General features: G+C 34.3%; 1 protein-coding gene across 2 annotated transcripts in view; it reads left to right on the top strand.

Annotated features, from left to right (window-relative positions):
* Positions 1–12,398, top strand: part of CSMD1 (CUB and Sushi multiple domains 1) — a 1,069,501-nt gene extending 1,057,103 nt beyond the window's left edge. For both annotated transcript variants that reach the window (XM_054280127.1, XM_054280126.1), the window contains 2 exons: positions 6,533–6,665; positions 9,278–12,398. In XM_054280127.1, the coding sequence (XP_054136102.1) occupies positions 6,533–6,665; positions 9,278–9,437 (293 nt within the window). In that variant the 3' untranslated portion in view covers positions 9,438–12,398. The remainder of the gene's footprint in view (positions 1–6,532; positions 6,666–9,277) is intronic.
* Positions 12,399–12,647: the final 249 nt, after the last annotated feature.

Raw genomic sequence — 12,647 nt, 5'->3', positions numbered from 1 at the left:
GGGTCTAGCAAGAATGAATTCAAAGAATTACTCAGCTATTTAGATGAAGAAGGCATGTTTATTTTACACTACTCCTATTAAAAAACATAACCAAATATGCATATTTGAAATATACAGTTCAAATCCTAATTTAAATCTGTTTAACATGTTACTATCACAGGTTTTCAAGTGTAGCAACCTAATAATTACAGGATGCTCTTAAAGAGAATGCCATTGCAAGCACTTGCATTTGTTTTTGAAAGTACCAGGGATATTATGCAATGCGAACACATTTCCTGCTTAAATATATAAATTGTAGTCAGAATCATATAAGAAATTAAAAGGGCAGAATCAACCCTAATTTTAACAGTGTCATTTGGAGAGTCCCTGTTGCTGGTGAATGTTTTCAGAATGTATGTGTATTTGGACAGAAATTTACTTTCCTGTCAAAAATATTAAATAAGTGTCTGAGGTCTGTATTACAGCTATGGGTTCAAGTGCTCTAGCAGCTGGTATAAGACTAGTTATTTTGCTCATAAAATAATTTTATCATAAAAACTAAAGTATTTACTTATGAAATATTCACTCATAATACATTTTTGGCAAATACTAAGTGTAGGCATCTGCATTTCCTAATCCTGGAACTACAGCAAAGTGGTCAAAGCACAGTATATACACAGAAAAGTACTGGTTTAGGAAGAGGAGACAGCCTAGCCAATATCTCTATGACAGACTGTATGTACTTTTTACAAATTGCCTTGGTTCCACTAGCTTCACTGCTGCTGTATTCAGTGCTCTTTAGAATTCTGTTGAATCGCTTTTGTACTTGTTTGCTCTATTAAGTACTGTAATAGCAGTTATGCTGTGGATTTGCCCATCTTGGCCCTCTCTTAAATTGCTAAGTATGTTTAGTGACTAGGGGCAGAAACCCATCTCTTCAGAGTCCCAGCCTAAGAACTGCCAATTATTGAAGCCGAATACAAATTCAAGCTTCAGAATAAACTCTTGTGTAGGACAGATTATGTGGCTGCCGGTACTTTCATGTGATCTATACTACAGTATATCTAAGGTGCTTTTGCTTTCTGATTTTAGCTATCATACTGTAAAAGCAGAGCATCAACATTTGTTCAAACATGTTTCTGTTAAGCAGCCTTTGTTATCTTGAAACAGTAAGAATGTGGTTTGTTTTTTCTGTTTGGGGGGAATGTATATTTGTATTTGCTATTATTTTAAGCAAGGTCAAAAAATATATCCATGGTTTGCCAGCTACCTAAAATAAAAGCTTGATTCTACGTGAAATTAATAACTCATAGTGGTAATTGAAGAATAAGCAGAAAGTTAACCAGTTAGAGAATTCTCCAGTGGATATATTCTACAGTAGTGGACAATATTGTTGACATCACCCTTTAGAGCTGTGATATAAGAGATCAGTTTGTATAAGGCTAGTAAGGAGCTGGAGTGTCCAAGTTAATCCTGCATTCCTGTAGTGAGGACCTCTCATCTTCAGCTTTGACATCGTGGTAGAGAGCTTGCTGCAAATGCAGACACCATCTCTTTTACAAGATTGCTAAATAGGCGCTGATTTTCTGTAAATTGCTTATTCTTTATTGAATAATTAAGAGCTAAAAAGAAACAGCAAATTTCCATCCAATACACGTCATATTTGTCAATACCCTCTTATATTCAAGTGTAATTTGCTTTTGTTTTTAAACCTATTCTGTTCATGAATATTTTGCTGAAATGATGATCTCATATATCCTCTGTCTGAAGACTTAACATATTTCTGATTTTTCAGTTTAATTATTTACTGCCTTTACAGTAAGCCAAAAGTATACATAAACTGGTGCATACATAAAGCAGTGCGAAATTCTCCATATGCAAGTATATTTCAAAGGCAGCATTTATGGAGAACTACTTGGTCAAATGGTAAAGACCAAGGTATTTTATTAATAATTTTATATAACACAATGCTAGAAAAAGACTGGTCTCAGTGGGTATCACAGAATCACAGAATATTCTGAGTTGGAGGGGAGCCGCAAGGAAAATCATGTCCAGCTCTTAAATGAATGACTCATACAGCAATCAAACAACTGAGTATGCTCATTCTTCAAACTTAGTGACATGAAAACAGAAAGAACTTTTCTTTCTTAGTACTTTTAATCCTCTCTCAGAAGCAATTTGGTTCTAGCCTTGGAAAACAATGCAAAGGACAAAGAGATCTGTTATAAGTCTGTTTAGAGAACTAGAACTGTACCTGAGTCTTCTTAAAAGGCCCAAGTTGTGACACTAAATTATTTAACCTCTTTTGTCCAGTAATCTAATTTCTGAGGGCTTTTTGTTGTTAAAGTTGCTGTTAGGTTATAGCAACTTGATTTTTTAAAGGATGCAAGTCTGTGGCTAAGTTCAGTTTCAGCAATTGCTGAGTGCCTATGCCTCAACACTAAATTTATAGAAGATGTTTATTCTAAAATCTGTTCATTTCAATCTGGACACTTCTTCTAAAATTGTGTAAAAAGGTGACTTTGTGAAAAGAGAAACCTTCTTCACAAAATTATTATTTTCCTATATTTATTTTCTCTGGAGAAATAAAATGACCCACCTCTTTTCTTTCCTCTAAGTACTTTTTGACTTGTCTAGATTGATATAACATATTAACAAAAAACGAAATATGCATAATTAATTTGCATCTGTGTTATATTAGATCAATGTCTGTGAAATACACATCCATTACTGGAAAATTAATCAACTCTTAAAAGTGTTGAATATCACGAGATGTGAATTTTAAATTTCATTCTATAAATCGTCCTTCCTCTCCAGATGATTTCACAGAACTTCATCATTCACAAGAAAACTCTACATCTAAACAGGGTACTGAAAGAGTACCCTGAGAGCTCCAGAGAGAGCTCCACAAGAGCTCCAGAGTACAGAGCTGTTGTGTGTTAGCTAAAGCACAAACAGATATCTGGAGTAATGAGCTATGGAACTGTTTGTTAACACATGTCTACACCCAGTGAGGCACCTATCCAGAGTCTTTGCTGTCCAGCAGGTTCAATCAGGTGAAGAAGCTCCAGCCTATGTTGTTCCTTGGAAGCTGCTGATTTTCTTTCTGTGTTGGTATTTTTTTTCTCTTAAATCCTTGTCCTGCTAACCATCCTTGACTCAGAAATTACTCTTAGGCATGTAATTCTACTTTTCTTAATGTTGCCTGGCTTGTGCTGTCACATTTTCTCTGATTTGAGCAACATTTCTCTTAGTAAGACTGAGCCATGCTGTACAGATGCCAGTCAACTGAAACACTGAGCTAGGAGCCAAAGGAGAAGTGCATATGATAGATCCACATAATGATAAGAAAATATTTTTTAATCAGAGATTCATGGAATGGCTTTGGTCAGAAGGGCAGGATTGCCACTATGAGATCAGGTTGCACTGTATTTTCTTTTAAAAAGTATTATTTTCTATTAGGTATAAATGACAACACTTTTCAATCACCTCAAGAATAAAAATACACGGCTTGTACATTAATGAATTCACTGTGTGTTATCAAAATCTGAATTCAGCTGACTGCTGCTGTTTTAGGAGGCTAAAGCCCAGTTATTACATGAACTGTTAAAAAAATCCCAAGAACATTTATAATCTTACTTAACATCCCTCTTTTAAATAACACGTTTCCCAGTAGCAAGATATGGCTGTTTTAATGAAAAATAAATAAAATTATCTTTTGCATACATTTTGTATGTATATTTAGGTATTTCCACTTTTCTGTTTTTAGATGTGGTAGCAATTACTACCTTAGTTTGGGCAGTACAATACTAATGCTGTCAGGAGAATGAGAAAGTTCACATCAGGATATGTTTAATCACAAACAGATCTGAAAATTATTATGATGAGTAGACCAGACCATGTTGAAATTATACTGATCTCATACATGACTGAAATTCAGATTATCCAAAACTGCAGTGAAGGTTTTTTTCTTAATGAAAAGCACATGCAATGCAGAATCTGAACCTGGTCCACTCAAGGCTGAAACTCTCCAATTAAAGCTTGTAAACTTCAGTCAAAAATTTCTAGCTTGTTACCTTAAGCGTGGTACTTCAAAAACTGTAGAGATATAGAATATGTGATTATCTCCACTAGAAGTCCTATGTAAAGTATTAAATGTGAATCAGTTATCCAACATAGATAACTTAAAAGAAATTCTTTTTGTGTAAATTTGTGCCTGATTTTAAATCTTGAGCTACACAATACTTTTTAAAATTAACTAAATAAACCAAAAAAGTCACACTGAAAATTGTTTTTTATAAATTTTATAGTTTTTCTGCTGCTTGTACATTAAAATATGTCTATCGTATGTGGCATGATAATAGCTTTGAGATAGAATTTAAGACTTCATTAATCACACATATTTCTATTTGAATTTTGTATAAGAATTTGAATATTAATTCCAGATTTTTTTTGGTGTAAGTTGACTTCAATGAATTTGACAATTTCCTTATTTTTTATTAATTACTCCAAATAATGGAAAAAACAGCTGGAGATTGTGGCGGTATAGGATGAAGAAAGTGATAACTGAATGTGTTTGATTGGGTTTTTTTTAGAGTATGTCACTTCTTCTAACCAATAGAAAGCATTTAAATCAGTACTTCTAAAACTCCTATTAACTGTTTGGCCTTCTGTAGTTTGTCTGTTTACAATTGAGACAAGTTAGAGGATGTCCAGTTCATGTACAGTGCAGAACAAATATATAAATTTACGCCAAATATATTTCCACAGGTTGAGTTTTGGGACAAGTACTGGATTACCAAATGCCAAGATTTTTATAAAATGGTTGTGTTCTAAAAGAGTTCAATGTTGAGAGTAGTATGATGAAGCTCATAACATGATCCTATCTACCACAATAATAGGTTTGTTAACTTGAAAAGGTTTTGCTCCACCAGTTCTGCAGAGAAATGTGTAGAGAAGTCTAACACATGACAGAAGATTAAGACAGTGAAAAATGTTTTAGTGCAATATTTTGTCATATTTTAAGTGATCAAATGTAGCAATACTGAAATTCTAGGGAGGTTGGCTTCATTTTAAAGGCCACTGAGTTACTTCTTAAAATTTAGTACATTTTTTAAATTAAATGTGCCAAAGCTATTTTAATATTGACACTTGAAACATCTATGGTTTAAACTTGTCTCACAGAAAAAAAAAAATTATTTGCCTTTTCCATTGAGCTTGACCTGCAAGAAATCTTAGAATTGTTAAATGATTTGGGTTGGAAGAGACCTTAGAGATAATTTAGTTCCAAACCACGTACTGTGGCCAGGGGTATTGCTCACTAGATCAGGTTGCCAGTGCCCCATCCAGTCTGACCTTGAACACTTCCTGGGATCATAGGAGAATTATTATTTTTCTCTCTGGTTTTTTGTTTTCTCAGTTTTTGAACTTAGATGTTTTAGTAGACTGGTGAAATCAGCATAGTGGCCATGTCTCTACTGTATAACTGGTTTGCACTAGAGTCCTAAAAAGACTGATTGATGCTGCTGCTGTCAATGAGGGAGTTGTGGTGTTTGAAACACCCTGTACTGGTGGTTTGGAGCATTTCTGAGAGGTAAACAGTAATGTCCCCTGTTCTTCTCCACTCTTAATAGCAATAATATCCCAGAATATCAAGTACAGATACTTGTCCAAGCCTGATCCTCTCTGCGCATTTCCTCTATCCTAGTCTTCCTTTCTTGAATGGGACCTATATTGCTTTCTGAAGAGCTGTGAGTTCAAACTGGCAACATGAAGTTGGATCGCAAAAACCATTTTTTCCTATAAAATTTTCTGTATTTTTCATCATTAAGTTGTCTTTCATTGTTCACATTTTGAATTATCAAGGTGGTCGACTATTTAAGCAATTTAGTGATGTGTCTCTTTACACTGATGTAAAAATGTGTTCTGCAAAATGCTTTACAGTCCAGGTTATCTGCCTGTCCACAACAGGAGCCCAGCGAGGCCATGCCACAGGCCACTGCATTTGCGTTCTCTGCACTATTATATCCACATCTGCTGGAGGGACGTGGACACAGGTGCAGACTTGGAAGGGCTCCTGAGCCGAGCAGAGCCACTGTTTTATTGCAGTCACCTCCATTTTTCCTTCCTTGCTCTTGTTTGTTTTGGTCTTGCATTGCTTGTTGTTTCCAAGATGAATATCAAGACTGCTGGCATAAATACTTTTGCAGAATTAATTTGTTTTTTAGAAGTTATATGGCTTAACTTTATTAAATTGAGTCATCATCAGATTATTATGTCAATAATCATAATTATTTTACTTGCTGAATACTATTTTCAAATAATTTTGATAGTTATTGATATATCATGAACATTATATATGTATATAACATTATTTATACTATAATTCTGCATGCTATTTATTTCAAGTTTTTAAATATAATTATGTGATAAAGACATCATCTTCTTTAACTCCTGAATAAAAAGGACATCATAAGCTAGATAACATGGGGATTTTTTTTCTCCTCATAGATAATGTGGAAATTTTATTTCTGCCCATTTTGTTTCATTTCAGGTCCTTTAAGTGCAGACACAGACCTTTCAAATCACTATTATGGTACAAACAGCAGTTCAGTTGCAGCTGCCATCCTGGTACCATTCTTTGCTCTAATACTATCAGGGTTTGCATTTTACCTCTACAAACACAGGTATTGTAAATATTATTTATTCAATAATTTAATAAGTTTTTATGTTTGATTTTGATAGGTAACTAGAGAACACAGTGCTAAAAGCTTTTAAGAACATCTTTGCTCTAGAAAGACAAATATTTCTAGGTATTCCCATGAAGGAGTTCAGTATGCCTTCCCATGAAGGCAGTTCTTAATGGTGTACATTTTGAAAAATGAGTTGCTCTATTAAGGAGCAAAAACCTGTCAACCTTCTTGGTTCGTTAGGCTGAATCAGATTGAAATCTGGGGTAACATGTTCTATGTTTTCATTTTTATGCCTTATTAAATTGAATGTATTCTGCTTCTTTCAAAAAGCTTATTAGTACTAATTATACGAGCTCAAAAATCCATAAATCCCATGAGGGAACAGCCCATAATGCAACTACTTATAGTATGTGCTGAGTCAGCTAATGATTACTATAAGAATTGGCACCACTTCAGGTCATATGAATCTTTTATATGTCACTAGATAATAGAATAAATCCAACAATGTTGTCTGAAATCTGGTTTGAAGGCTGATATCTATGTATCCTCTGAAAATTTGTTCATTCTGAGAACTATTTGCAAAATCGCATATAACAGGAACATGCTTTTTAAACTTTTGTACTATAATCATGACACCAAGAGTATTTTGTGATTGCAAGAAATCACACAGACAATCTGAGGTCTACCAGTGCCCTACAATGCAGGAGACTGTCTGCCCTCCTCAGCATTAGATGGTTTGGGAAAAACAAATTGCCGTGGGGCTTGAACTTGGGAACTGCAGTTAAAAATGATCCATGTCCTGAAATGTAGTATAGCCTTTTGTTGACAAAACTGCTCAGGAAGAGCTGTCAACTATGTCTTCAAACTTGATGTTGTAAGACACTTTTCTGATGCCTACAGGCCTACATTTTCAGACAGCTCCTGTTCTGCAGTGGTGGGGGGAGCTTTAAGAGCATCATGAATGCCCAGGCATTTGGACCTGGAGAAGAAATAGAATTAAAAGGGAATATTGCTTAGAAAGGGGAGGCAAACACATAAAAAATTAATTTTGTGACATAGGGGTACATTTTGTAGTTTATCCAGTGAAATTTTTAATACCCGACAGGAGCAGTAGAGATATGCATGTATTTAATAGAGATAAATCTCATTCTTTAGACAAGCAGCTATAATCCTCCTGTTAATGGTATGGCTGATGCAACATTGCAGTTCTGCCAGCATTTGAATTATATTTGAGATAGGAGATGTTTCTCAGAACTTAATATTTCAAATAATATTTTTCCCTTTCTTCTCTATTCAGTGAATTGCTTACACTAAACTGCAGGTTTTAGAGGCGATATAAGTGTCATATTGCCATCAATAAACTAACAAGTTGATTAGTGAGGTAAATTAATTTTAGGTCAAACTTTATTCTTTTCAAAAGAAAGGGTGTTCCAATGGAAAGAGAACAGAATCTGTAAGTTTTGGAGGGTCTTTCTTGAAATTACATTAATGATCAGAGTAACAACATGAAACTTGCAAAATGATGCAATGGTAGTTATGTCCCTAGAGGCTCTCTGTAACAGAGAATTTGAAGGTCTTAGGGTACAATTTTATGGATGTTTCGGCTGTGCTATCTCACACAAACATCATCTAATTAGAACCAAGGTTGTTAAATCTTTTTTACACAGTTATAGCTGTTATCTGGCTGACAGGGATTACTTCAGGAATGAAGACTGCATCCCAATTTTTCTGAGCAAAATTAAAATATATTTAATTAATTTTAGTTAGGAAATGTCCTAGTTAGTTTCTAAGATTGTTTAGAAGTTATAGAATTAAAATAGGCATAAAAAATATTTATTAGTAACAGAATTATTTCCATGTTGCCAATTTCCACTAGTGATAACTTTCAGTGACAGCTTTCCCCCATCTGCTATCCAAAACAGAATAATTTTATAAGAAGAACTTGACTTCCAGAACCCTTTTCTGAAGTTATATAATAAGATTATAAATTGTTTTATTAAGCATATTTTGCAGTCTTTTATCTCCTTTCTTGCCTTATTACAATTACTTGTATAAAACAATATACTGAACTTATTATATTTCTTTAGATACTTATAGATACTAAGAGATTTAAGTTTAAAATATTAGTACATAATATCATAGGATATCACTTTCTAAATATATCATAAAAACTGCACAGTTCTGGTTTATTGTTATTTAATTATTGTCTTAATTTGCTCTAACAGAGCTTTGCATAAAAATGTGAATGTTCTTGAAATTTTGATAAATCTTTCATGGTAAGAAAACACTATCAAAAAGAAAAGATTGGTTAGTTTCAGTATCATTTGATGCTGAATTGTCAACATTTATGGGAATATCAGTCAGGATTTGATCAATCTGATTACAGGTGTTTGGATGAGGTATTTAGCAGTGTTTATTGTTGGTACAGAGGTAGAAAGACATACTGTGGGAGATCTACCTGGAATAAATGGAATTGCAGACACTTACCTGGAGGCTACTACCACTAGCAGTGCAAGATATTGTGGATGCTTGCTGTTGTATGTAGACAGAGTGGAAATATTAGAATGTCTTATTGCTGATAATAATCTCCTGTCTTTTTTTCGCAGAACAAGACCAAAAGTACAGTACAATGGATATGCTGGACATGAAAACAGTAATGGACAAGCTTCATTTGAAAATCCCATGTATGACACAAACTTAAAACCCACAGAGGCAAAGGCTGTGAGGTTTGATACGACTCTGAACACAGTTTGTACAGTGGTATAGCCTTCAGTGCCCAATATGACTGATTCATAGCCATACCTCTGATGGACAAGCAGTAATTCCTTTGGTGCCATATACCAGTTTCCCTTCTCTTGGCTTTGCTGCTGTAATCTTTAACATCTTCTGTCAGCCTACATGCAGCTAAATTTTCTGGTAAAAACGTGTCAGTCTTCGGGGGATCAGACAAAGAATATTTTTTCATCTTAAAGTTGGATCAAAATGCCTGGCTGCATCTGCTTCAAACCAAGGCACACTTTAAGGAAGACTGCCAAGTCATGCCAATTTGTCATATTTAATGCCTCAGACTCTCATATTTGTATGCGGCTGAATGCCTTTCAATGTGTTCTTCTGGGCACTTGGATAAATCCTTTGAGTACTGTGACAAATGATAGCACCACAGATTATCCCCGGGAATATTCTGAAGAAATAAAGCTCTCTTGAAGAAGGAGACAGCCATCCTTGAGGTTGCATACACTTGCAAATGCTTTACCATTGAAATCTTGCTAAAATTAGAAATACTTACAATATATTTTATTCATAGGGCGGTTTTGCCTATTCCCCAATCAGCCGTTAATATAGCAAAATATTAATGCACAACTTTTTTTTTGCACTAGAGTGTAATGGCTGACTGAGTAAGATACTGGTAAAAATATACAGGGTTTCTACACACTGTCCATTGTATATAGACATTCACTCACTATTTGCCAAGCAAAACATTCCACAACAAATTTACTTGGAGTATTAAATTGACCCCCATGTTTAGCACCAGTTAAAATCTTGTGCTATAGAGGATAACGTTTCTTTTGTCAATTTTTAACTAAACTTAATTGTAAACATGATTACAAGTCACTGGAGACTTTCAGCCAGAACAAGAGCCCATTTCTAGGAAATTTTTATTGCCACTATTGTTTTCTTCTGAAATTGGTCATCAATCACCACTGTCAGTATCATACTATTTAACAGCAGGGGGGTTAGCAGCTATTGCTGCTTGCCATGTACAAATGTGAATAGTAATTTATTTTAGATAGCTCATAAAGCCTGTGAGCCTGTGCTCATAATACAGTCTTCCCCTTTGCATTTTTTTTCCATTTTTCCTTTAATATGACATCATTTTCTGATGTTACATGGAACTAAAACACATCACAGTAGCATAGAAAAACACAGGGCAAATTGTCCATAAAAAATGGTCATTCAGTTTCTACTTTGAACAAAGAGAAATATTCAACTATCTTTGCTTTGTTTATTTTAAATTTTATTAAACACACTGCTTGCTGCTTTTTTACTCACACAGTTTGACATAGATATTTATACATATAAAGGTTTAATAATTATTAGTGTTTGCACAGAATTAGAGGTTTTATTGAATGAAAATAAACAATCAAAAATGCCGTTGGGCAGATTAATTAAACTGAGTTTTAAAATTAGGAAATCATAGTAAATAATGAAGAAAAATCTGGTTTTAGTCATACACATTGAGTTCATATACAGGAAAGATGTTTTGCTTTTCTTCTAATTCAGGGCTGTTTTTTTGGATGCTGTTTTTTTGTTTTACTTTTCTGAACTTCAAAATTTCCTATTGTCCTATTGCTATCTAAGCCTGTTGAAAAGTTTTTTCTGAACTTCATATGTGTGTAGATCTGGCTGTTATACACAAAACAAAAAGGTAATATAAGCCCAGTAACAGGTTTTTCAGCTAATGTTGCAGAATGCAACAAAAATTTCAAAGGTAACCCTTGGTCAGCTTAACAACTACATCTGTTAGATGAAAAATACCAGCAATATAATACATAATAATTTTAGGGCCTGCAGCTGTTATGTTCTTTATATGAGCAAGAAACTCTGAAGAAAATTTAATAAATAATCCTTTCTAGTCAGTTCCTTGTTCATTTTGTTTGTAGTTTTTTGCTTTCTTTTTTGTTTTTTTTTTTTTTCTGAAGTTATTGTGCAGTAAGTTTCATTTAACTGTCCCATCTCAGAGTCCTTCACATTTTCTGAGAAAGAACATTCATCAGGTAAAAGTTATCCTGATCCTCCCCTACAGAGAGGCAGTTGCTTGGCAAATGAAGAGCTTCTGTAGGAACAGTGGGCTAGGAAGGAGGATATTGTCTGAGTAAAGTTTCTGACAGGTGTTAAAAATTGACATTACTGCATTAAAACTCTTTCTGGAGTGGCAATGACAGAAAAAAAAATGGAATTTTGAAAACAAAATACATAGCTTTTATTGATGAGTACTACTCCTGTCATTACAGTGTATGCTTCAGTGCCCTGTCTCACTATGACCACCAAGGAATGTGTTGGAGGATAAAAGAGGATAGTTAAGACCATAGTTTGGTCTTTTGTATTAGAGCACCCAGATTCCATGAATCCATTATCCAGTGGTTCATTTTGAGAGGAAATGTAACAATTACTTATCCTGAGTGAGTGCTCTTTGATCAGGGACACTCAAAAGGACCACACTTATAAATTATCCTAAGTCTGCTTGGAGTGTTGATTAAGCAGCAGCCTCACACTGGAAACCAAGCAAAACTAAAGTATTGCGGTTTAATCAGTTCTACCCACACCTTTCAAATTCCTCTCCTTCTTCACTGTGTTTGAGTCTTCTGTTCAGGTTGGATCTCCTTCTCCTGAAGTTATTATACAGAGGGCTGTGTATGCATGCACTTAGATATGGTGCTTCTTCAGAGTGAGGCTCTTAAGATGATGTGCAGTGGCTGGGTAATGGCAGCCAGGAAATCTTTTTTTTTTCATATAAATGCAGAAGACTTTTCCCCCAGCGTTGACCAGATCATTATGACAGGCTAATAATACATGCTATATTTTTTTTAAAAAACAGGTTATGTGCTTCAAAGCTGTTAAAAACTGCTGCTTGTATCACACATCTTGCCTTTCTCCAGGCTAGCTGCAATAATTTTTTTTCTTGTGTAAAATATTTTGTAAACAAAAAAGTTGTTATTAAAAAATAAAAAAAAAGTGGGGGATGGGGTTGGGGGGACTGGGGAGAACGCCCGCATAATGACCAAGTCAATCTAATTTTCATTCCCACTATTCCATTCTGCCATTTCACTACATGCTGCTGTGACATGAAGTAGGTGCAAAAGAACTTTTTGTACAGAGATATATTTTTTATGAAGAATTTGTAAAATTATTAAATATGATGTACTTTTTTGATTAATGTAGGTAAATTGTTAAAAATAAATGTTTTTACAATACAAA

This window comes from Melozone crissalis, unplaced genomic scaffold (assembly GCF_028551555.1).
Source record: "Melozone crissalis strain CALT ecotype California unplaced genomic scaffold, PUWL_Pcris_2 ptg000027l_1, whole genome shotgun sequence".
Classification (NCBI taxonomy): Eukaryota; Metazoa; Chordata; class Aves; order Passeriformes; family Passerellidae; genus Melozone; species Melozone crissalis.
Note: the sequence above shows the minus strand (reverse complement) of the source record. Positions and strands in the feature narration are given on the sequence as shown.